Genomic DNA, 25187 nt, shown 5'->3' with positions numbered 1-25187 from the left:
GCAACCATTACGTAATATTGCCTGTTGGTATAAAAATGCTTTTATGCCTCAAATAATACCCAGAGAGTAAAGAACATGAAAGCCCTTGATGAGGCTTTGTGATTGCACTTGCTATTTTGATAAATGCAAGAAACTAACCACATTGCAGCTGCTTGCTAATATACAAGCTCTGAACACAGCTCGAAGTTTGTACTTGGGCTATGCCAGAGATGCAGTAGTGTATGAACACCTTACCTTTGGATGGGAGTCCTAATAAAGTCTAGAGTTAGAAGAAGCACTTGAATGAAGATACAGTCAAAGCTCCCACTTGGGATGAGTCAGGGTGATACCTGCTTGTTTCTGTTTGATAGGACTCCAAAGAACTTAAAAAGATAAGATTTGCTTTCTGGTAAACATAGTAAGTGTACTATAAATGTTAGTTGTCCCTGGTTAGTTTCTTTCCTGTCGAACTAAGAGAACTGACATCTTTGGGGAACCTCCCATGATGTCAGGTCTGTGCTGGGAGCTTTATTTATATACAGACCTTAGTGAGTCCTTACAGCAGGCTCATTTACACATAACTAGTTACAGGTTAACTTGCCTGAGGTCACACAGGACTCAAATTCCAGTCTGTCTGATAGGAAAGCCTGTGTATTTTCAATAGCACCGGGTTGCAAAAGAATAGTCAAGATTGAGGGAAGGGTAATTTTCCCCATGCGATTAATGTATCAGCTTATTATATTAGAAAGTATTTTATTTTGTTCACAAATAATATGCTAAATCACTTTCAAAACATATATTACCAATAACTTTTAAAGCAAATTATTCGCAACTTAATTTTATGGATCATTGTTATAATCATAAAATAATTATTACAGAAGAATTATTATATAATTTTAGAAGTGCATTAAAAAAATGTCATAAATGATTCTCAGGAACACATTTGCCCAGAAAATGCAGTATTATTTAAGGTGTGGTTCTGCCCAGGGGTCTAATAAACAAAGTCCTCAGGGCTATGTTTTGAAGGAAATGGCCCTCCACCCTCAGCCCTCATCCAGCTAATCTGGAAACTGGGGAAGGCAAATGGGGATTCACCAGCATCAGATCCGGGTACTTGTGTGAGCAGTGGCTGCTAAGGCCTGACCGTTATGGTGTTCATTCTTGTCCCCGAGGTGCGGGGCACCCAAGTAGCATTTCGGATCTAAAAATCATTGAGTTTTGTGGGTAAAGGCTTTCGTTTAGTACCTGGCTGTGGCCAGTTGATAACTGGTAATACCTCAGGGATATTGCGGGTTCAGTTCCAGACCACCGCAATAAACAGAATACCCCAGTAAAGCGAGTCACATGTATTGGTTTCTCAGTGCATATACAAATTATTTATAATGTATTGCAGTCTATTAAGTGTACAATAGCATTGTCTAAACAAACTATGTACATACCTGAATTAAAAAACCTTTTTTGCTAAAAAATGCTAACTATCATCTGAGCCTTCGGCAAGTCATAATCTTTTTGCAATAGTAACATCAAAGATCACTGATCACAGATCACCATAACAAATATAATAAGAATGAAAACGTTTGAAATATTGTGAGAATTACCAAAATGTTACACAGTCACAGAGTGAGCAAATGCTGTTGGAAAAATGGCGCTGATAGACTTGGTCCATGCAGGGTCAAGAGCTTTCAGTTTGTAAATAACACAAGCTCTGCAATGGGCAATAAAGCAAAGCACAATAAAAGGAGGTATGCCTGCATACCATTGTTATTATGTATGTATGTAAGTAACTTTATTGATAACCTCAACTGGATTAAAGGGACCAAGGGCAACAGAGAAGCAGTGAGTTACGGGTAGGGTATGCATGTGTGTTGGAGGTGTGCTGAGAATAGGTATTTGAGAATTGATCTGTGGAAGGAAGAGATGGAAACAAGTACTGAGGACTGATACCTCCCCAGAGTGGACACTTACGAAGTGGGACCCTTTTTTGAGCAAGAGTGAGCAGGGGGCACAGACTGTGAAAAGGTTTGCTTTATTCTGAGCCCCTGAAGTTCACTCTTTTTATTAGAATCCAAAAATTTGGTGGAAAGTGGGGCAGGGACCAGATCATAAAGGACCTGTTATCTCATCCAAAGTGCTCGGGCTTTGTGAAGCAGGCACTGCAAGAACCATGAAAGGTTATGATCTGCTTTGTTCTTGAAAACTTCACCCTGGACGTGTTTGGTTGTATTTTCACTCTCCAGGTTTCTTTCAATCCCTTGTAAGAAAAGCTTTGGAGAAGGCTGTAGCTTGAAGGCCTCCTCTTGACCATCCACAAAAATTGGGAGTTAACCCTTTGTGTGACTCTTTCCATAGTCTGTCTGTGTCTCTGACAGCCTAAGCTCTGGAGTCCTTTGGGGTCTCACACAGGAGATCGTTCATTGACTCTTATAAGAAGAATTACTTTTAAGCTTCTCTTGATATTTCATTTTATCTTTTTTGAACTAGGAAATGTGCCGTGGTCAGCAGGTCAGAGCTTCACCCAGTCCCCGTGGGACTTTATGAGAACGAATAAAGCAGAGCAGGTCACTGCACTTTTGTCAGGTAAGGGTATTCCAGACGGAGGTGAGGTTGAGAGACTTTGCATCATGAGTGTTTCACAGCACAGGCTCTGAATCTGCATGATTTTGTCCTGTGTCCTCAGGCCATGCATGTGTGACTCCCACTACTAAGTAATTAGATGTTTTTTGAAATGTTTAAGAAGAGGAAAAATCAAAAGTCATGTTTCTTATGCCTGTGGTGACGTCTGTTCTGATCATTGATTGCTGAGATTCTGATTGCATTTCTCTTTAGGAACAAACTGATGTGCTTATAAGAGAGTGACAGATACCATGTTAAGAGCAGTGTCTTTCTTTTATTGCTGTCAAGTCCATGTATGACCAATGTGATTATTAGGGTACAGGCTAATTTCAGTGAGCATCTACTCTGTGCTAGGCTCTGTCGTTTACAGCGCAATACAAGTATAAATTCATGTAATCCTTACAACAGCCCAATTAAGATAGGTATTTATTTTATCCTCATTTTACGTACAAGGAAATTGAGGCTCAGAGAGATTGATTTTCTTGTCTGAGTACATAAAGCTAGTAAGTAGTATAGAAATTCTCAATTTCTCAGCCTTTAACTCTAAAAGGCTACTGATTTCATCATGCATTTCCCAGATTTGGGAATGGAGCTTTTAAAAATTCAGTTTGAACTAATAAAGTTTTATTTTATTGCTTGAATGATACTTAAGTTTAAAAGAAGTGTGAGACCATTCCAGAAAATTCCTTCAGGCTGAAACACCATATTGAGAGAGTGGCTGAACACGGAAGGGGGTCGGGGGCAGGGGACAGAGTTTGGGAATGCACCCGTACATTAATGCTGGCAAGGCTAGAACTTTCTGAGGATTGGGATTATCTCTGATGACATTTGCTTATAAACAGTAAAATATTGAATCCAGCAATCAGAGCAAATACAAGCTATAGTTTTGGAGCCTGGATCTGAATGCCCTGGTAGTGATTGACAGGAGATGGGTGGGCTCCTGGGGGAAGGTAGGGGCAGCTGGGAGCTCTTGGGAGGCCAGCGACAGGGGCTCTCAGTAAATACAAAGTGTTACAGTATTTTCACGATGGTAAAGGCACACTGGTGCCTCTTGGCCAAATGTCAGCTCTGCCTACATAAGTCAATAAACATATTGTATCTTTTATGATAGGCTCTTTTATGTTTTGATCATTTATACAGTTCACAAGAAGAGCCCATTTTTCCTTCCGTTTGCTTCTTTCTCACAGGGCCGCAGGAAGGCTGCCTCAGTAGCGTGACCTATGCCTCTATGATCCCTCTGCAGATGCTACAGAACTACCTCAGGCTGGTAGGTGGACCTGCCAAGTGGGGTCTTACACTGCCAGCCCTGACACACACCCTGTGCTCTGACCTCATGACCTTCCTGAACAGCCCCCTCCCTGGACAACTGCTGGTACCTTCCTTCTGGATTTCTGTCACAGTCATCCAGGTGTCCATTGCCAGGACCCAGACACTACCTGTGACCTGCCAAGTGTTTTAATTTGGGCAGGAGGAGGGTGTCTTCCCCTAACAAGGACTTGACATCAAGTAATTGATCATCAATATGGAAGAGAATGACTATAGATTTCAAGATGCCTGGCTGTGAACTTTTATAATTTAAAATTGAGTAAATATGCTAGCATGAGTTAGTGTATTAATTTGGCCACTTCAACAGAAACAATTATAGCTTAAACAGTATAGAAGTTTATTTTTCTCAAACACAGAAGTCCCAGCAGATGAGGGGCCCAGGGAGGAGGAAGGCGCAGGGTGAGCCCTGCGGGTCTTAGCACCTTCCCTCTCCAGGGCTGCTACCCCTGGGCGTCATGTGTGTGGGCTTGGTCTGACAGTCACCACTCCTACTCTCAGGTTCCAGCCCGAGGGAGGAGAGCCAGGAGGGCAAGTTCCTTCCTTTCAGAGGAGCCATACACACCTTTACTGCCCACATCCCATTGACCAGAATTTAGACACTTGTCCACGCCTAGTGGGAGTGTGGTCTTGCTGGGCAACCATGCACCAAGCTAAAAGATGTAGTTCTGTTATGAAAAGGAAGGAGGAGAATATGATTATCAGGAGAGAGTAGTAAATTCTAGATACAAAATGGATAAATTCAATGCTTTGCATTTGTCCAGTACTTATTTCATGGCAGGCAATATGAGGTAGAAAACACCATCCATTTTATAGATGAGGAACTTGAAGCAGAGAGGTAAGATAACATGCTCAAGGCCACAGAGCCAGTGAGCGATCAAGCCAGGATTGTGCAAGTCCCTGACACGCATGTGTGTCTCTGTGTGTGAGACACATCTAAAACTAATATTGAAGGTATAAAACATTAAGTAAACAATCATTTTGCCTTAATTTGGAAAGCTTTTTAAAAAATGAATGGGTTTGACCTTTTACAAAAGTTGTTTCTATTAACTGTGAATTGATGTCTTTGTTCCTGATATAAAGAAGTTTTCAAAATTATTCAGTTGATCTCGGGAGGCTCACCATTGGGAATGACCTTTGTACAAGCAGCCACAGTAGCATATAAACGTTCAGAGGCTTTGCAGTTTAGGAAAGATGGTGTCTTCTAAATCTGATACATTCACTCTTTTTTTTGCTTTTGCAATTTGCTTCCTTCGTCTTGAAGCATCACAGTAAGCCTGAGTGTTACATAGAAATGGGAAGGAGAGCTGTCATTCCTTTGCTTCAGTGAAGGTTGAAGTTGTGTGACCAACTGGTTTTCAGGAATGTGAGCCTAGGCTTTCAGTAGAATCAGCTGGTAGAATCAGGGCTTTTCACTTACCTGTTTAGATGATAAAATGACTACAAAGGTGATGCAGCTGATTATAACTGCACCTTAGCCTTGACGGAGTAGGTCTGTCAAATGAAATGTCTGCTAGTCACGCTATATACGGCACATTCCAAGTACATTTATGTGTGTGCCTCCTAAGGCAGAAAACATAGTTTAGCTTCTGATGACCAGCAAACCAGAGGCTAAATTACTCAGCTGTGAGTTCTATTGTCAATTTATTGAGTATACACAAAGGGCTTTTTTAAATCCAACAATTAACCCTTGGATGCAGATAATGAAAATTTGTCACTCATTAGCAGTCACTTTAAAGTGATTCAGGCAATAATAACACAGAATCGTTGGGACTGTTTCTTCTTCCATACAAGATTATAAACCCCTCATGGAGATCAACCATGTGTGATGCATTTTTGTATTCGGTTTAGTTATTTAATTCAGTTGTTTGACACCTGTTTGTTGAGAGCCTCCTAAATGCAAGCAATGTTTTAGAAACTTACAGGATATAGCTATGTATACGATGCATTCCCTGACCTCATGGAGCTTACATTCTAGTGGAGGGAGACAGATAAAAAACAAATGAATAAATACATCTGTAATGTGATACCCAGTACTAATTATAAGTATAAAGAGAAATAAAGCAGATAAGGAGGTAAAGAGCTAATGGAAGGGGTGGCAGAAAGCTTTTGAATGGAGTTGTTAGGAAAAAACCTTCCTATAATGATATGTAAACAGAAAGCTAGATGAAGTGAAGGTTGTAGTCTTGGGGAGGGTGTTTGAAGCAGAGGGAACAGCTGGTACAAAAGTGTCTAGACTGGCAGTGAGGTCTGAGAGGTGACCAGAAGCCAGATCATGCAGGACCAAGGTGGGGACTTTGAATTGTATTCCAGTTATGATAGGAAGCCACTGGTAGAACTTGAGCTAGAGTGACATATCCACCCGGTGGCACAGTAACTATAGTCATACTGATGTGTCTTTGAATTGTTGAAAATCTATATGATAGATATGCAAACCTAGTAATACCTGACTTTTATTGAGTATTTATTGCAGGCATACCTCATTTTATTGCACTTCACTTTATCACACTTCATAGGCACTGCCTTTTTTTTTTTTTTTTTTTAACAAATTGAAAGTTTGTTGGCAATTCTGTGTAGAGCAAATCTGTTGGTGCCATTTTTTCCACCAGCATTTGCTCACTTCGTGTCTCTGTGTCATATTTTGGTAATTCTCCCAATATTTCAAATTTTTTCATTATTATATTTGTTGTGGTCATCGATCTGTGGTCAGTGACCATTGATATTACTACTACCACTCACTGAAGGCTCAGATAATGGTTAGCATTTTTTAGCAATAAACTATTTTTTAATTAAGGTATGTACATTGTTTTTTAAACAATGCTATAGCACACTTAATAGACTACAGTATAGTATAAACATAAACATAACCTTTAAATGCACTGGAAACCAGAATAGTCATGTGACTCACTTTATAGCGATACTCACTTTATTGTAGTGGTCTGGAAGCAGACCTTCAGTGTCTCCGAGATATGCCTGTATATGCCAAGCTCTCTTCTAAGTATATAGATTGTCTCATTTAAACCTGCTATGGGGTAGCTACTTATACCAGTTACTTCCATTTTACAGGTGAATAAACCAAGACTCAAAGTAATTTGCCCAAGGTCCTCAGCAAGAAAGTGGTAGAATCTAAGGAATTGAACCTAGGCTGTCTTCTATTCTCATGCGTGTTATCAGAGTTTATACTAGTTATTAACCTATTGGTTAAGGCATAATTGTAGTAAGCAGTTTTTACTATGTGCTAAATAAAATGCACGTATTAAAGTCCTTATGCAGGAAACCAAACGCAGTGAAACCTTTAAATCAGGCTTTTTGGTTTTGTTTAAATGATGTTAATTTTAAATACTTTCATTGAATAGTTACGTAATACAAGTGAATTTTAAGTCTCCATCCTTGAGTAATAGGAGACATTTAACTTAATTGAGTTTGAATCACTAATAACATTATAATAGTTGAACTTTTTATTAACTCAAACTTTTCTCTTAGCCAGTTTGCAACTTTTATTAGCTTATTAATAACCCTGTAAGTTAATAATTCAATGAATGTGAATAATTATTATATTTAGAAAAATACATGAGTAGATCACCCTGATCTGAGCCCTATTTTTTTTTATTCTTTTTTTTTTTTTAACATCTTTATTGGAATATATTTGCTTTACAATGGTGTGTTACTTTCTGCTTTATAACAAACTGAATCAGCTATACATATAAATATATCACCATATCTCCTCCCTCTTGCATCTCCCTCCCACCCTCCCTATCCCACCCCTCTAGGTGAACACACAGCACTGAGCTGATCTCCCTGTGCTATGCGGCTGCTTCCCACTAGCTATCCATTTTACATTTGGTAGAGGATATATGTCCATGCCACTCTCTCACTTCGTCCCAGCTTACTCTTCCCCCTCCCCATGTCCTCAAGTCCATTCTCCATGTCTGTGTCTTTATTCCTGTCCTGCCCCTAGGTTCTTCAGAACCATTTTTTTTTTTTTTTTTTTTAGATTCCATATATATGTGTTCGCATATGGTATTTGTTTTTCTCTTTCTGACTTTCTTCAGTCTGTATGACAGACTCTAGGTCTATCCACCTCACTACAAATAACTCAATTTCGTTTCTTTTTATGGCTGAGTAATATTCCATTGTATACATGTGCCACATCTTTATCTATTCATCTGTCGATGGACACTTAGGTTGCTTCCATGTCCTGGCTATTGTAAATAGAGCTGCAGTGAACATTGTGGTACATGACTCTTTTTGAATTATGGTTTTCTCAGCGTATGTGTCCAGTAGTGGGATTGCTGGATCACGTGGTAGTTCTATTTTTAGTTTTTTAAGGAACCTCCATGCTATTCTCCATAGTGGCTGTATCAATTTACATTCCCACCAACAGTGCAAGAGGGTTCCTTTTTCTCCACACCCTCTCCAGCATTTATTGTTTGTAGATTTTTTGGTGATGGGCATTCTGACTGGTGTGACGTGAGACCTCATTGTAGTTTTGATTTGCATTTCTCTAATGATTAGTGATGTTGAACATTCTTTCATGTGTTTGTTGGCAATCTGTATATCTTCTTTGGAGAAATGTCTATTTAGGTCTTCTGCCCATTTTTGGATTGGGTTGTTTGCTTTTTGATATTGAGCTGCATGAGCTGCTTGTAAATTTTGGAGATTAATCCTTTGTCAGTTGCTTCATTTGCAAATATTTTCTCCCAGTCTGAGGGCTGTCTTTTTGTTTTGTTTGTGGTTTCCTTTGCTGTGCAAAAGCTTTTAAGTTTCATTAAGTCCCATTTGTTTGTTCTCGTTTTTATTTCCATTTCTCTAGGAGGTGAGTCAAAAAGGATCTTGCTGTGATTTATGTCATAGAGTGTTCTACCTGTGTTTTCCTCTAAGAGTTTTATGGTGTCTGGCCTTACATTTAGGTCTTTAATCCATTTTGAGTTTATTTTTGTGTATGGTGTTAGGGAGTGTTCTAATTTCATTCTTTTACATCTACCTGTCCAGTTTTCCCAGCACCACTTATTGAAAAGGCTGTCGTTCTCCATTGTATATTCTTGCCGCCTTTATCAAAGATAAGGTGACCATATGTGCATAGGTTTACCTCTGGGCTTTCTATCCTATTCCATTGATCTATATTTCTGTTTTTGTGCCAGTACCATAGTGTCTTGATTACTGTAGCTTTGTAATATAGTCTGAAGTCTGGGAGCCTGATTCCTCCAGCTCCGTTTTTCTTTCTCAAGATTGCTGTTGCAATTCGGGGTCTTTTGTGTTTCCATACAAATTGTGAAATTTTTTGTTCTAGTTCTGTGAAAAATGCCATTGGTAGTTTGATAGGGATTGCACTGAATCTGTAGATTGCTTTGGGTAGTGTAATCATTTTCACAATGTTGATTCTTCCATTCCAAGAATATGGTATATCTCTCCATGTGTTTGTATCATCTTTAATTTCTTTCATCAGTGTCCTATAGTTTTCTGCATACAGGTCTTTTGTCTCCCTAGGTAGGTTTATTCCTAGGTATTTTATTCTTTTTGTTGCAGTGGTAAATGGGAGTGTTTCCATAATTTCTCTTTCAGATTTTTCATCACTAGTGCATAGGAATGCAAGAGATTTCTGTGCATTAATTTTGTATCCTGCAACTTTACCAAACTGATTGATTAGCTCTAGTAGTTTTCTGGTAGCATCTTTAGGATTCTCTATGTATAGTATCATGTCTGCAAACAGTGACAGTTTTACTTCTTCTTTTGCAATTTGGATTCCTGTTATTTCTTTTTCTTCTCTGATTGCTGTGGCTAAAACTTCCAAAGCTATGTTGAATAATAGTGGTGAGAGTGGGCAACCTTGTCTTGTTCCTGATCTTAGTGGAAATGGTTTCAGTTTTTCACCATTGAGGACAATGTTGGCTGTGGGTTTGTCATATATGGCCTTTATTTGTTGAGGTAAGTTCCCTCTATGCCTACTTTCTAGAGGGTTTTTTATCATAAATGGGTGTTGAATTATGTCGAAAGCTTTTTCTGCATCTATTAAGATGATCATATGATTTTTGTTCTTCAATTTGTTAATATGGTGTATCACATTGATTGATTTGCAGATATGGAAGAATCCTTGCATCTCTGGGGTAAACCCCACTTGATCATGCTGTATGATCCTTCTGGTGTGCTGTTGGATTCTGTTTGCTAGTATTTTGTTGAGGATTTTTGCATCTGTGATCATCAGTGATATTGGCCTGTAGTTTTCTTTTTTTGTGGCATCTTTGTCTGGTTTTGGTATCAGGGTTATTATGGCCTCGTAGATTGAGTTTGGGAGTGTTCCTCCCTTTGCTATATTTTGGAAGAGTTTGAGAAGGATAGGTGTTAGGTCTTCTCTAAATGTTTGATAGAATTCGCCTGTGAAGCCATCTGGTCCTGGGCTTTTGTTTGTTGGAAGATTTTTAATCACAGTTTCAATAACAGTGCTTGTGATTGGTCTCTTCATGTTTTCTGTTTCTTCGTGGTTCAGTCTCAGAAGGTTGTGCTTTCCTAAGAATTTGTCCATTTCTTCCAGGTTGTCCATTTTATTGGCATATAGTCGCTTGTAGTAATCCCTCATGATTCTTTGTATTTCTGCAGTGTCAGTTGTTACTTCTCCTTTTTCATTTCTAATTCTGTTTATTTGAGTCTTTTCCATTCATTTCTTGATGAGTCTGGCTAGTGGTTTATCAATTTTGTTTATCTTCTCAAAGAAGCAGCTTTTAGTTTTATTGATCTTTGCTATCATTTCCTTCATTTCTTTTTCATTTACTTCTGATCTGATCTTTATGATTTCCCTCCTTCTGCTAACTTTGGGGTTTTTTTGTTCTTCTTTCTCTAATTGCTTTAGGTGTAAGGTTAGGTTGTTTATTTGAGATGTTTCTTGTTTCTTGAGGTAGGATTGTATTGCTATAAACTTCCCTCCTAGAACTGCTTTTGCTGCATCCCATAGGTTTTGGGTCATCACGTTTTCATTGTCATTTGTTTCCACGTATTTTTTGATTTCCTCTGATTTCTTCAGTGATCTCTTGGTTATTCAGTAATGTATTGTTTAGCCTCCATGTGTTTGTATTTTTTAGATTTTTTCCTGTAATTGATATCTAGTCTCATAGTGTTGTGGTCAGAAAAGATACTTGATATGATTTCAGTTTTCTTAAATTTACCAAGGTTTTATTTGTGACCCAAGGTATGATCTATCCTGGAGAATGTTCCATGAGCACTTGAGAAGAAAGTGTATTCCGTTGTTTTTGTATAGAATGTCCTATAAATACCAATTAAGTCCATCTTGTTTAATGTATCATTTAAAGCTTGTGTTTCCTTATTTATTTTCATTTTGGATGACCTGTCCATTGGTGAAAGTGGGGTGTTAAAGTCCCCTACTGTGACTGTGTTACTGTTGACTTCCCCTTTTTATGGCTGTCAGCATTTGCCTTATGTATTGAGGTGCTCCTATGTTGCGTGCATAAATATTTACAATATTATATATTCTTCTTGGTTTAATCCCTTGGTCATTATGTAATGTCCTTCTTTGTCTCTTGTAGTAGTCTTTGTTTTAAAGTCTATTTTGTCTGATATGAGAATTGCTTCTCCAGGTTTCTTTTGATTTCCATTTGCCCCGAATATCTGTTTCCATCCCCTCACTTTCAGTCTGTATGTGTCCCTAGGTCTGAAGTGGGTCTTTTGTAGGCAGCATATATACGGGTTTTGTTTTTGTATCCATTCAACCAGGGTATGTCTTTTGGTTGGAGCGTTTAATCCATTTACATTTAAGGTAATTATCGAAATGTATGTTCCTATTACCATTTTCCTAATTGTTTGGGTTTGTTATTGTAGGTCTTTTCCTTCTCTTGTGTTTCCTGACTAGAGAAGTGCGTTTAGCATTTGTTGTAAAGCTGGTTTGGTGGTGCTGAATTCTCTTAGCTTTTGCTTGTCTCTAAAGCTTTTAATTTCTCTGTCCAATCTCAATGAGATCCTTGCTGGGTAGAGTAATCTTGGTTGTAGGTTTTTCCACTTCATCACTTTAAATATGTCTTGCCACTCCCTTCTGGGTTGCAGAGTTTCTGCTGAAAGATCAGCTGTTAACCTTATGGGGATTCCCTTGTATGTTATTTGTTCCTTTTCCCTTGCTGCTCTTAATAGTTTTTCTTTTTATTTAATTTTTGATAGTTTGATTAACATGTGTGTTGGCGTATTTCTCCTTGTATTTATCCTGTATGGGACTCTGCGCTTCCTGGACTTGATTGACTCTTTCCTTTCCCATATTAGGGAAGTTTTCAACTATAATCTCTTCAAATATTTTCTCAGTCCCTTTCTTTTTCTCTTCTTCTTCTGGGACCCCTATAATTCGAATGTTGGTGTGTTTAATGTTGCCCCAGAGGTCTCTGAGACTGTCCTCAATTCTTTTCCTTCTTTTTTCTTTATTCTGCTCTGTGGTAGTTATTTCTACTATTTTATCTTCCAGGTCACTTATCCTTTCTTCTGCCTCAGTTATTCTGCTATGGATTCCTTCTAGAGAAATTTTAGTTTCATTTATTGTGTTCTTCATCATTATTTGTTTGCTTTTCAGTTCTTCTAGGTCCTTTTTAAACATTTCTTGTATTTTCTGCATTCTATTTCCAAGATTTTGGATCATCTTTCCTATCATTACTCTGAATTCCTTTTCAGGTAGACTGCCTATTTCCTCTTCATTTGTTTGGTCTGGTGGGTGTTTACCTTGCTCCTTCATCTGCTGCATATTTCTGTGTCTTCTCATTTTGCTTAACTTACTGTGTTTGGGGCTCCTTTTTGCAGGCTGCAGGTTCATAGTTCCCATTGATTTTGGTGTCTGCCCCCAGTGGCTAAGGTTGGTTCAGTGGGTTGTGTAGGTTTCCTGGTGGAGGGGACTGGTGCCTGTGTTCTGGTGGATGAGGCTGGATCTTGTCTTTCTGGTGGGCAGGACTGCATCCGGTGGTGTGTTTTGGGGTGTCTGTGACCTTACCATGTTTTTAGGCAGCCTCTCTGCTAATGGGTGGGGTTGTGTTCCTGTCTTGCTAGTTGTTTGGCGTCGGGTGTCCAGCACTGTAGGTTGCTGGTCGTTCAGTGGAGCTGGGTCTTAGCGTTTTGATGGAGATCTCTGGGAGAGCTTTCACCATCTATATTACATGTATCTGGGAGGTCTCTGGTGGACCAATGTCCTGAACTTGGCTCTCCCAACTCAGAGGCTCAGGCCTGACACCCAGCTGGATCACCAAGACCCTGTCAGACACACGGCCAGGTACGTGGGCAGTTTCTTGCATTTTGGGAAGTCTGAGGTCTTCTGCCAGCATTCAGTAGGTGTCCCGTAGGAGTTGTTGTACGTGTAGATGTATTTCTGATGTATTTGTGGGAAGGAAGGTGATCTCCAAGTCTTACTTCTCCTCCATCTGGAAGGTCCCTTGAGCCCTATTTTTAAATGTAGAACTCTGAATCCCCATGGACAGAATTCTTGAGAATTATATTGGCTGTCCACTCAAGTATGTGCCATGCTCATCATGAAGAATCATCACTAGGAGATTCTACTTAGCTTCATACATTCCCAAAATAAGTTTGCCATGTTCCCATAGAAGTAATGTTGTAAATGATGGTTACGTATCTAAGATGGCCCACAAAAGCTTATCAAACCCTTTAGCAAATGACCCAGTTTAGCCTGAGATTATTCAGAGCATGGAGGGGCAATGCTGGGAAAGGTCCTAGTGGAAGAAGGAAGCCAGTTTCCTGGTATGAGGAAGAGGTGATTCCAACACCAGTGGATCCTTGGCTTCCCTGGTTACAGTGCAAGAGATTCTGGCCAGTAGGGCAAGTGTCAGCCCAGAGAAGGTCTGGAGCAGGAAGAGTTCATGAGTGCCAGAGGTGAGGTGACAAGGGGGAAATTATATCCAAGAATTATATCTTATAGTTTTACTTTTTAAATAGTTATAACACCCAAGTTACTACTTCTCTGTTAATAAGTGAGGGCCTATCTTTATTTGGAGTTAGTAACCAAGTCTGATCTTGGCTTTTATGGTTTCACTAAGCTAATTTTAAAAAGCATATAGTATGGGTGTCCCTCTGTGTGTGAACTTAATTTCTCTTGAATTCCATTATTCTCTTACACCTATTCTATAAAGAGGGACCTCAGCAAATGCCTAAAACCCCTAACATGAAAGACTCTGGTTTTGTGTATCCCTGATGCTGGATGTGCCAATATTGTTTGGGGGGATTTTACATGAATAAGTTGACAGTAACTGTATTGTATGTGGCTCTAAAGTCATATATAAATCAGTTCTTTAAAAATTAAGTTCCAGAAGAGGTTGGAATGAACATCTTAGCTATAAAGCATGTCCCTTTATTCTGTAAGCATTCCAATTTTATTAGCTTGGTAAAGACCTTTTATTTTTCATTCTTTTTTGAGTTCAGCATCTCAACACAACTTGGCCTAAAACCGTCTCAGGGTAGTAGAAGCTTTTCCTCAGACTCTGACAAGTGAAACTCCAAACAAAAGTTGAAGCTTATTGCTTTAAAATAATGCCACAAGTCTGAAAACACATTGCAGGTGCTACATTGACCCTAGTGGAGACTATAGCTCCTCTGGTAAACTCCATTCTACAGAAAAACACTGTGGAGGGAAAAAAATAAAGGGATGGATGGGATTTTGTAGAGGTCATTGTTTCCATTTAATCCAGAATTCATTTGCCTCACAAAGCACTAATTGACATGTGATAAGAGCTTCCTGAATAGGCTGTGAAGACACAAGAATAAAAGGGATTGGTACCAACTGTGATAAAAAAGCCCAGTGTCTGTTTCCTAATGAGCAGAAATGTCACACTGTAAGCATGCACTTAGAAGATAATTCTGGTGACTACAATTCACATTTTAGAAGTTGAATTTGTTTTTCAAAAAATAGATCTCCTTTCAACAGAATTCAGATATTTACCTCCTCCTCCCCCCAGAAAATCTGTCTGCCTTCCTGTCTGTCCATCTATAATACCTACCTACCTGTCCATCTTTAGAGCCCTCTGCTGGAAGCATGGAGCATGTATATTTATTATACCTCAGATCTTGCTATTTGGAGAAATAATATGGTAGCACTAGAACAGATAAATATGTTTTCTTGGCATAGCTTTGCATGTTTGCACCAGTCTCAGTAGAGCAAAAGGCTTCCATAATTAATTTTTTGTTCAGATCTTAAATGGTAACCAACACAACTGTATCATTTGATGAGGTAGAACAAAATACCATTAACAAAAAATTGATAATGCCTGAAATGAGGAGAAACCTACTAATAGGATGCATGCATTAGAATGTCTGAATGATTGGGAAATCTTTGACCGTGATTTACTTATTGAATTCATTTATTTATATTTTACCTTATTCCAGAAAGCATAATAGAGTGTGTGAACAGAAATGCTTACTGCTGGTGAATGGCCTTTCAATGAAATTTTAAATGGAATGTTTAAAATTCCTGTCTTTCCTGAGAACCGACAATCTGAGAAAAAATGAGGTGTTGGAATTGAAGACAGCTTATCTATGAAGTTGGGTCTCTTGCTGTTACATGATTTCAAAATCAATCTTAAGAAAATGTAGGCAGTTTGACACGATGGCTGTAAAGAACACTCGTGTTTTGAAAAGTGAGACAGGATTAAATAGCAGTGCTAGTTGAAAATCTCAGGGCTGGAATATTCAGTAAATCTTGAAAAGCTGTATCCTGTTCCACTGGTGTGAAACAATCCATTCCTTGTGAGAGAATTTCTACACTGTAAGTCATGGCAGTTTGGGATTAATTTGGAGAGCTCAAGATTTCTGGTTTAAAATTGTACCTGGCAAGTACCTAACACACAAGTTCCCACTAAAGTACTTTTTAAAAGTGATAAAACTTCACAATAACAGAGAAAAACAGAACTGAGGTCTTCCTGTTTTAAGAATCTAGAAAAAAGTTTCACTAACTTTAGGGGCAAGAGAGTGTTGGGTTTACTTTATTTGAGACCTACCTGAGATTTAGTAGGAAAACACTTTTATCTTTCTCTTACCATCTTACCAATGATTCAAAGAAGCAAGATTTACAGCAGTAAGAAAATTGGGCATGTATCCTTTACTGCCTCTGCTTTTTGCTGCACCATGATATTATCCTCAACCCCCTGTCAACACAGGTCCTTCCACAGCCATTCAGAGTTTGTATCCAAGAAATCCCTGAGCAGGAAGTCGGCGGGCTTTGGTGAGACCGTGCTGCATCCAGGAAGTATATTATATCAGCACTCTCGGTGGGACGGGTACCAGAGCATCCTGCTTCCGGTACTGCAGTTCATCTCATGCATTTGTCCGCCAAGGCGGACAGCAGGAGTTCCGTCCACTGCAGCCAGTGCTGGATCCTGGAGTTTAACTAGAAATTATAGACACCAGCCCGCCATTTGTCCAGTGACCTAAGGCAGGAATTCAGCTGGAAAATCAGTGGACAGCGAGTAAAATCAGTGATGGTCCACGCATCCTGCTTTACTGCAGAATTCTTCCTGTGGTTTCAAAGGATATGAATACCAATGGCAAGTTAACATTATACCTATGGAAGAATACTGCAGAACAGAACAGAGTTATCCTTCTGAAAACTCAGAAGAACACAGGTTAAAAATAACTTAAAGAGCAAAGAAGTTTGGAAAATTATGTTCATTCTCTAGAGGATGCAAGGAGATAGACTATGAAAGCAGGGCAAGAAAGCCATGATAGAGTGCAGGCTAAGCTTAAAAGGAAGAGTGTTGGAAAGGAGACGGATGAAGCAAGGAACTATAAGAACAACTAAAAATGCAATGGCATCATTAAAATTGTCCTTGAGATCATAGAGAGCAAAAGTGAGATGGTAAATGAATGTTCCATTCAGGGTTATGAAAGACTAACGTGAGGAGTTCACTCCCAGAATGCAGAAGAGAAGGACAGAGAGAGAGAAATGAAGAGATAAGGGGACAGATGTCCTTACAGAGAACAGCAAGGGAACTTAAGCCTTGTAGGTGTTCCTTAGAATTAGAACTAGAAGAGGAGAAATTAACAAAAACATAACGGAAGAAAAATTTCCCAAGCCAAAAAACGTTTGTGCATATCAAAAGGATTTACCATATTGCATTTAAAATTGGGAGAAAGAGGCCCTAACTAGATAAATCTGGGCAACATTTTTTAATGAAAAGTATAATCTGTGTATCCCCAAGCTTCCCCATCACATAGGTACAAATGAGAACATATTATTCTTTAATAATTCTTCTTTAATAATAACTTAGCCCTGAAGTCTTATGGCTCTATGGCCTCACTGTCTAAGAAGTAGAACCTCAACTGAACTTTTTAGGATACTATCTCTCCCATGTCTCTGGAAGAGGCCGTGTCCCAGTCTTGGTCCTGGCTGGCATCTCTACCGTTGCTTGGCTCACAGATTCTCAGTACCACGGAAAACAGCCCAGACCAGCCACTGCTGAGTTCATCCTGTGGCTTTAGGATCCTGACGTTCCTCAGGCAGCTACAGCCACTGTCATGTGTCTTCCAGCCACGACTCTCCGTGTTGCTGCCCTACCCCCAGTGTGAATCCAGCTCTTACCTTTTTCATTGAAGGCTTAGCAATGGTGGAATAATATTTAAACTCAGAGAAAATCACTGGTGGCTACCAGATAAATTGTCTTTCAGAGCCTAAAACCCAGTCCCAAGTGCAACATCAAGGGACCCCTTTAAGAATCACTTCCCTCCTTAGCTCATTTTCAGACACCCAGTGGTCAAGACTAGTTTTCTTCCACTTTCTAGGAGTTCCTCTAAGTTTATGTCATAGTCTCCTGGGAGGCCAAAGCTCAGGTCTTAAAGTCCCCAGGTAAGGAAGCAGTTCCCTCTTCCTTCCATGCTAAGGGCTTTCCCTCAAGCCTTCCTTTCATATCTCAGAACCTGCCTTTTCCTGTAAGGAGCCAGGGGCATAGTCACTGTCTTCGTAGAAGTCTACTCCGGCTACCCTCAAGGATGTGCCCTTCCCCTGTTATGTAAAAGGGACAAACCCATCAGAGCACAGCAGAGAAACAATAGGACAAAGATATACATGTTCTTACATTGTCCCATTCCAAATTATAAAGAGGGAACAGACCCTGTTGTGTCTAACACTTCTCTAAGTATGGGTGGCTCAATCCTCATATATGAGCTTCGTCAACTGTACTCGTTAGGTAGGTGCCACACCTGCACAGGTGCTTTTCTGCAAGACCTTTCCAAGAAGAAAGCTTCTCCCCAGCATGTGGGCTGGGAGTGGGAACTCAGCCCTGGGATCATGGAGGTGGGAGGCTGACCTCCCCTCCACATTTTACTTCGAACGTCACGGCCCTTGACATACATAAAAGGGCATGGCTTTCTGTCCCAGCAGCCACTACATCTCCACATGTTCTTAGGCGAGATATCCTTATACATGAGGATAAAGATTTTTTTTAAACCCTATAGGCTTCCAGGCAAGAGATTTTCATTTTCACGAAGTAAAAGTATCAGTCAGTCTCTACCTAGATTTCTGGAATTCAGTGCTTTGAAGAATGGGATCACATAGTTGATACAAGAATTGAATACTCATGAAGATGTCTTTTATGCAAAAAGTCAACACAAAGATATCCTCTGATATACAATAGCTGTAAGAAGATTACACCCCTGTATCCTTCTTAAAAACCAAATACAGGCGCCTGGGCTTTGAGCGGCGGTGGCGGCGAAGAGCGCTCGGGCGGACCACTCTGCTTTCCTGCGCGGCGCCGCCTCCTGTTCAGCCCCGCCGGCTTCTCCTCCCCAGGCTGCCCTCAGCCCGCGCACCAGCCGGCTCTATTATGGCAACCCGCAGCCCCAGCGTCGTGGTTAATGATGGTGAACCAGGTTATGACCTAGATGTATGTTGTATACCTAATCATTTATGCTGAGGATTTGGAAAAGGTGTTTATTCCTCATGGACTAATTATGGACAGGACCGAACGGCTGACTCGAGATGTGATGAAGGAGATGGGAGGCCATCACATTGTGGCCCTCTGTGTGCTCAAGGGGGGCTATAAATTCTTTGCTGACCTGCTGGATTACATCAAAGCACTGAAGAGAAATAGTGACAGATCTATACCTATGACTGTAGATTTTATTAGACTGAAGAGCTACCGTAATGACCAGTCAACAGGTGACATAAAAGTAATTGGTGGAGATGATCTCTCAACTTTAACTGGAAAGAATGTCTTGATTGCTGAAGATATAATTGACACTGGCAAAACAATGCAAACCTCGCTTTCCTTGGTCAAGCAGAATAATCCAGAGATGCTCAAGGTTGCAAGCTTGCCTGTTAAAAGGACCCCTCAAAGTGTTGCATATAGACCAGACTTTGTTGGATTTGAAATTCCAGACAGGTTTGTTGTAGGATATGCCCTTGACTATAATGACTACTCAAGGATTTGAATCATGTTTGTGTCATTAGCAAAACTGGAAAAGCAAAATACAAAGCCTAAGGTGAGGGTTCAAGTTGAGTTTGGAGACATCTGGAGTCCCAGTGAATCACCAGGAAAATTATCAGATGTTCTAGTTCTGTGGCCAGCTGCTTAGTAGAGCTTGTTACATGTATCTTCTAAGAATTTCATCCGTTTTGTATTTTAGAAAGGTCAGTTGCTGCATTCCCGAACTCTTTATTTGCACTATGAGCCTATAGACTATCAGTTCCCTTTGGGTAGATTGTTGTTTGACTTGTGAATGAAAAATCTCTTAAACCACACCACTATTGAATGAAAATATTGAAATTGTATCTGTAAGAAACATTGAAAGAGAAGAATATATTAGTGTTTTAATTGGTATTTTAATTTTTATATATTCAGGAAAGAACAGAAGTGATTGAATATTGTTAATTATACCACGGTGTGTTTAGAAAAGAAGCAGTCAGTTTCATATCAGTGACACCATTTAGAGGTATCGTTATGTTGGATAAACCATATGTCCTGGAGTTACTTTAGTAGGTTTCAGAAGTATTAACTGTATATTTTCCCGCTTGTTCAGATTATTTCTGGCGAATCTTTGTCAACAGTTCCTTTTAAATACAGGTCAATAAGTTCTAAAAACCTACCACTTTTTGAAGTCTTCAATGTAAAAATCCTTAAAATAAAGGCTGTCTCTTTAAAAGAAAAAAGAAAAAAAACCAAATACACACACATCAACTATGCAGAGAAAAAAACTGGAAGGAAACATAAAAATATTTACAGTGGTTGCTTCAGTGATTTCTATTCTTTATTTTTCTTTGTATTTTCCAAAATTTCCTGAAAAACATTCATTGCTATTTTAACCTCTGAAAAGTAAAATATGCATTGGGAAAATTCAAATTAAAGAACATCTGTAAGGGATAATAAAGAAAAAAATTATGGAACATCTGCAGAGGACAAAAACATGCTAGGAATTGTGTTCCCAGCTAATATACTGAACCTCAGTGTAGAAAATGGAGGGGGAAGGAGTATGCTCTTCAAAACAATGCCATCTCTTGCTATAAATATGTAAGTACTATATAAAATGTAAAATACTATATAAATAATATGTTTGCCAGTGTTTCACCTTAAAATGAAAGACTTCACATGCCCAATGAATGAAGCTAACCCCTAAAATAATATTTTTAATCTTTTGAAAGGCTGGTGACAATCAGAAAGGAAATTCTACACTTGTGTAACACTTTTTTCCCTTCATAGCATTTTTACCTAAGGTTTCTTCTTGTTTTGTTAATAGGTCGAGCAATATCATAATGTCATTTTCCACGGCCCAGAAGGAAGCTTGCAAGACTACATAGCCCATCAGCTTGCACTCTGCATGAAGGTGGGGACCACTCACGTACCCTCTCCTTTTCTTTGAAAACACAAAAGCGTATAGAACTAATCACTCTCTTATCACAGCACAGACAAATGGCTGCAGGAGTCCCCTGTGAAATAGTGAGAGCTGAAGTGGATACTGGTTTCTCCAAGGACCAGCTAGTAGATCTGTTCATCAGTAGCGGTAAGACCATCTCAGCAAACTGAATTGTGATAACCGAAAGGCATGCCCTTCAAGTAAGCCGTTATACGGAAATAAATGTTGTTGCTTGGGGATAAATTTAAGTTGACTTTTCAGTTACGGAGCAGCTGTGGGATGAAAACTGGGAACCCAGGTGAGCACTTGCAAAAAATTGTTTTCATGTACATAACATTGCATCTATTGCACATCCTATATTTTTCTTCTTTTGTTTATAAATTATCTGTTGGGAGCATACTACATAACTGGCACTAGAGGATACCAAGGGAGGGGGTGGTGGGAGCAGTCCACCTTAGCAGAACTAAGCATTGCGTTATTGGTGCAGTTTAAAATTGCACGGTGATAATAAGGAGATAGGTTTTTAGTAAATATTATTCATAAATTCTCTACAGTGAAAGCACCCATATTGCTGCACCTGGGGTGCACTGCTTTCTCCACGTCATTCTTAGTATGCCATTGACTGGCACTTTGCTAAACACATGGCATGCATTAATTAACTCATTTAATCTCCACAACAGCCCTATGCAGGTTGGTATTATCTCCATTTCAAAGGTGAGGAAACAGGCATAGAGAGTTTCAGTAACTTACCACAACTACATAGTGGCAGAACCGTGATTAAACATGTTTATTAATATAAAGTTTTCATAAATTTTCTATCTTAGGCTCCAGAGCATAACACCCCAAGCTTCAGCACAGGTGGAGTTAGTGTAACTCTGCATAGTATATAGCATGACTAGTGAAATAAAACTGAAATGGACCAACCTCTGGTCTCCAGAGGCTCAAAACCACAGGGACCCTGGGGAGCTGGTGAAGGAGGGAGCTGTGAGCTGGGTGAAGGGTGAGTTGAAATGTGAATTCAGGTCTCTTTTTTAGGGAGAGGGGTGATTCTTATCTTTGGAGCTGTGATCAAGGGAGATACCTTGTGGCTGGGACAGCTGGTGACCAGGTTGAGGAAGAGGGAAATTACCAGGAGTTCCTAAGTCAAGAAATAAAATTAAGAGGCAGGTTTAGAGGGGAACTGAGGAATCCACAAGCCTAGAAGCACATTTTGGGGACAAGAAAATCCCACCAGAATCTGAATGTTGCTCTAGTACTCAGGCCAGTCTTTGGCCAGAAACTAGTGAGAGTAAGCTACAGAGAAAAGCTGTTTTCTCTGATGATGATACTAACAATAGCTAATATTTATTAAGCTCTGACTCTGTAAACACCCTGATTTATAAACACTTGAGACAAGAGGTTAAGTACCCTGCAGTGAGGACGCAGCAGAGTAGGACTCAAACTAGGCATTCCGGCTCCTCAGCCTGACCCGACTCACTGCCCACCGCTGCTCCTCAAAAACTCACCTGCCAGAATTTTTTTTTCTCCCCTTAGTTTTATAACAAAAGCCCCCTATGGTTTTCAACATTCAGTCTTGCTTCATTTCAAAGTAAGAAGTTAAAATATTGTGCTCTCACCCTATCAGAGTAGATTAGCAATTAGACTGAATTCTGCTCTAAACTTAGAGAGCTAGAAAAAAAAAATCTGAGAACAGTGAATTAGGTCAAGAAGGATGCGAAGGTGACCAACTCAGCATTTCTAAATCCTTGGGGAGCATCTTCTTAGAAAGAACTCTTCTTCCTAATTTCTCAGTTTGGTGAGTCTCTTGGCACTCCATACTTGGAAGTCAGGTCTCCCTAGCAGACTTGAAAACCTAAACGCCCACGGGTGCCAAAAAGCCACCTTAAGGGGTGAAGCAGGCTGGTTGGGGCTGGAGGAGGGGAATCCTGTCTCCATCGCCATGAGGGCAGCAGCTCCCAGCTGCGAGCAGCTGAGTGTAGACTCAGTGACGTGAGGTCTTGTGACTTGGAAGAAGAAGCCAGACATTCTGGTTTTTAAGTGAACATTTGGGAGGTTGTTCTTTCAATGTTTCAATGTTTTCAACTGTCTTAATTTTTAAGCCATGCTAGGACCATCTAGAACCCCCAGGTCCTCTGAGTCATGGACCCCTCACTCCTGTCCCACAGCCAGTCCATGGTCATGTCCTGCCAAATGGATCTCAGTGTGCCTTTTTCGTCCATCCCCATTGGTACCATCCCACTTTATGCCTCCTTTTACTATATTTTGTCTACTTTCCTGTAAGTGGCTGCTCTGCCTACCTCTTGCGCTCCCTGAACATCCTTCACAGACCACCAGAGCCCTGATTAAAAGCACTCTGTGATTCTTGACTCCCACATGCCCCAGTCACCCACTGAACTACGTCAGTCCCATTCAGGGTCTTCCATTCTAGGACATTGATCCACTTAATTTGCTTATCGGACCCTTTTTAATTTAATTTAATTTAATTTAATTTTTTGAGATATAATTGAGATACAACATAGAGTAAGTTCAAGGTATACAATTCGTTGATTTGATACACTTCTATATTGCAAAATGATTACCACTGTAGCATTAGCTAACATCTCCATCACGTCACATAATTACCATTCCTTTCTTACAGTGAGAACATTTAATATTTACTCTTAGCAACTTTCAAGTATACAATAGATACAGTATTAACCGCTGAAACTTATTCGACTTATAGCTGAAAGTTTGTACCCTGTGACTGACATCTCATTTCCCTCACCCTCCAGCCCCTGACAACCACCATTCTACTCTGTTTCATCAGTTTGGCCTTTTTAGATTCTACATAAAAGTGATATCACGCAGTATTTGTCCTTCTCTGTCTGACTTATCTCACTTAACATAATGCCCTCAAGGTCCATCCATGTTGTTGCAAATGGCAGGATTTCCTTTTTTCTCATGGCTGAATGACATTACATTGTATACGTATGCCACATTTTCTTTATCCATTCATCTCTTGATGGATAGTTAGATTGTTTCCGTATTTTGGCTCTTGTGAATTATGTTGCAATGAACACAGGTGTGGGGATAATCTCTTTAAGATCCTGATTTCATTTGCTTGGGATATATACCCAGAAGTGGGATTGCTGGATCATATGGTAGTTCTATTTTTTGTTTTTTGAGGACCCTCCATACTGTTTTTCTTAGTGGCTGCACCAATTTATATTCCCACCAACAGTGTGAAAGGGTTCCCTTTCCTACACATTCCCACCAACATTTGTTAACTCTTATTGATGATAGCCATTCTAACAGTTATGAAGTGATATTTCATTGTGGTTTTGATTTGCATTTCGCTGATCGTTAGTGATGTTGAACCTGTTTTCCTGTACCTGTTGGTCATTTGTATATCTTCTTTGGAATATCTGACCCTTTTTAAAAATAGATATCTAAGCTCCAGCAGAATACAGTATTTCTTCCTCACATGTCCTTTGCTTTCCCACTCTCTGTGTCTTTGTTTATGCTGCAGCTTTCATCTAGAATTACTCTAAAATTTCACCTAGAATAAGCACACAAACTGCCCCCCCCCCATAACTACTGCATGGCAGGTACTATGTAAAGTACTGTGTTGTACAGGACTGGTTAAAATAGACATGGAAGCCCCTGTTTAAATACTCTGAGGACACCCCCGAATGAAGGCTTGTCTGATCCCTCCAGGTATGCCAGCTACCTCTAATGAACAGCAGTAGGCTTTGTTTACCTCTGTGCCCCACCTAACTATAGTTCAAGGCGGTGAGGGTATTATTGGGGCTTTTGTGTTGGCCCACACACGTTATGAGCTCCTTGAAGGCTAGTAATGTAGCTTATTCTTCCATTTCACCTTGTACACTGATTGCCAATAATTACTTGTTGAATGAGTGGATGAACCTGATACAAGAAGTAACATGCACAAGGAAAAAGGGAATGTTAATCATATTTAGTTGTCAGCAAGTGGAAGAACTTGCTTACAGTGGAGGTAGAAAGAAGTAAGATTAGAGAGTGCAGAAGTTGCTGAGACAGTAGTTGATGATAGGGCATAAAAATAGAGTGAATTGGATTTGAAAAAGGAAGTTTTCAAATGACAGACTGAGGCCAAAAAATCTCCACTCTACTCTCTTATGTAGGAAATAGTGTAGCATCTCCAAATATTAAAGGATTTTTATTCTGTATTTGGCTCAGTAATTTATATGTGTGAAATCCCTCTTTCTTTTTTTAATAACAAAAGTAAGATATAAACACAAGATTCACCTGCTAAGACCTTGAGTGCAGTTACCCAAGTTAGCAAGTGGAGCTTATCATAGATCCCTCATTTGGCTTATTCCCCACGTCTGGTCAGTCCTGAGTTCTTTTGAATCTGCTTCCTATATCTCATCTCCACCTCCTGCTCTCCAGTCCCCCTACCACCTATCATTTCTTGCTCAAGGGCCTAT

The 25187-nt window shown here is 39.7% G+C and overlaps 1 protein-coding gene and 1 pseudogene across 4 annotated transcripts in view; both read left to right on the top strand.

Annotated features, from left to right (window-relative positions):
• CTTNBP2 (cortactin binding protein 2) overlaps positions 1 to 25187 on the top strand; it is a 156072-nt gene that overhangs the window by 106049 nt on the left and 24836 nt on the right. For all 3 annotated transcript variants that reach the window (XM_082472240.1, XM_082472238.1, XM_082472239.1), the window contains 4 exons: positions 2461 to 2556; positions 3780 to 3859; positions 20623 to 20709; positions 20787 to 20886. In XM_082472240.1, the coding sequence (XP_082328366.1) occupies positions 2461 to 2556; positions 3780 to 3859; positions 20623 to 20709; positions 20787 to 20886 (363 nt within the window). The remainder of the gene's footprint in view (positions 1 to 2460; positions 2557 to 3779; positions 3860 to 20622; positions 20710 to 20786; positions 20887 to 25187) is intronic.
• On the top strand, positions 18687 to 20603 carry LOC309665713 (hypoxanthine-guanine phosphoribosyltransferase pseudogene; annotated as a pseudogene). Its single transcript has one exon. The product of its transcript is annotated as a hypoxanthine-guanine phosphoribosyltransferase pseudogene (transcript).

Source organism: Balaenoptera physalus, assembly GCF_965194825.1.
Source record: "Balaenoptera physalus genome assembly, chromosome: 8".
NCBI classification, from domain to species: domain Eukaryota; kingdom Metazoa; phylum Chordata; class Mammalia; order Artiodactyla; family Balaenopteridae; genus Balaenoptera; species Balaenoptera physalus.
Note: the sequence above shows the minus strand (reverse complement) of the source record. Positions and strands in the feature narration are given on the sequence as shown.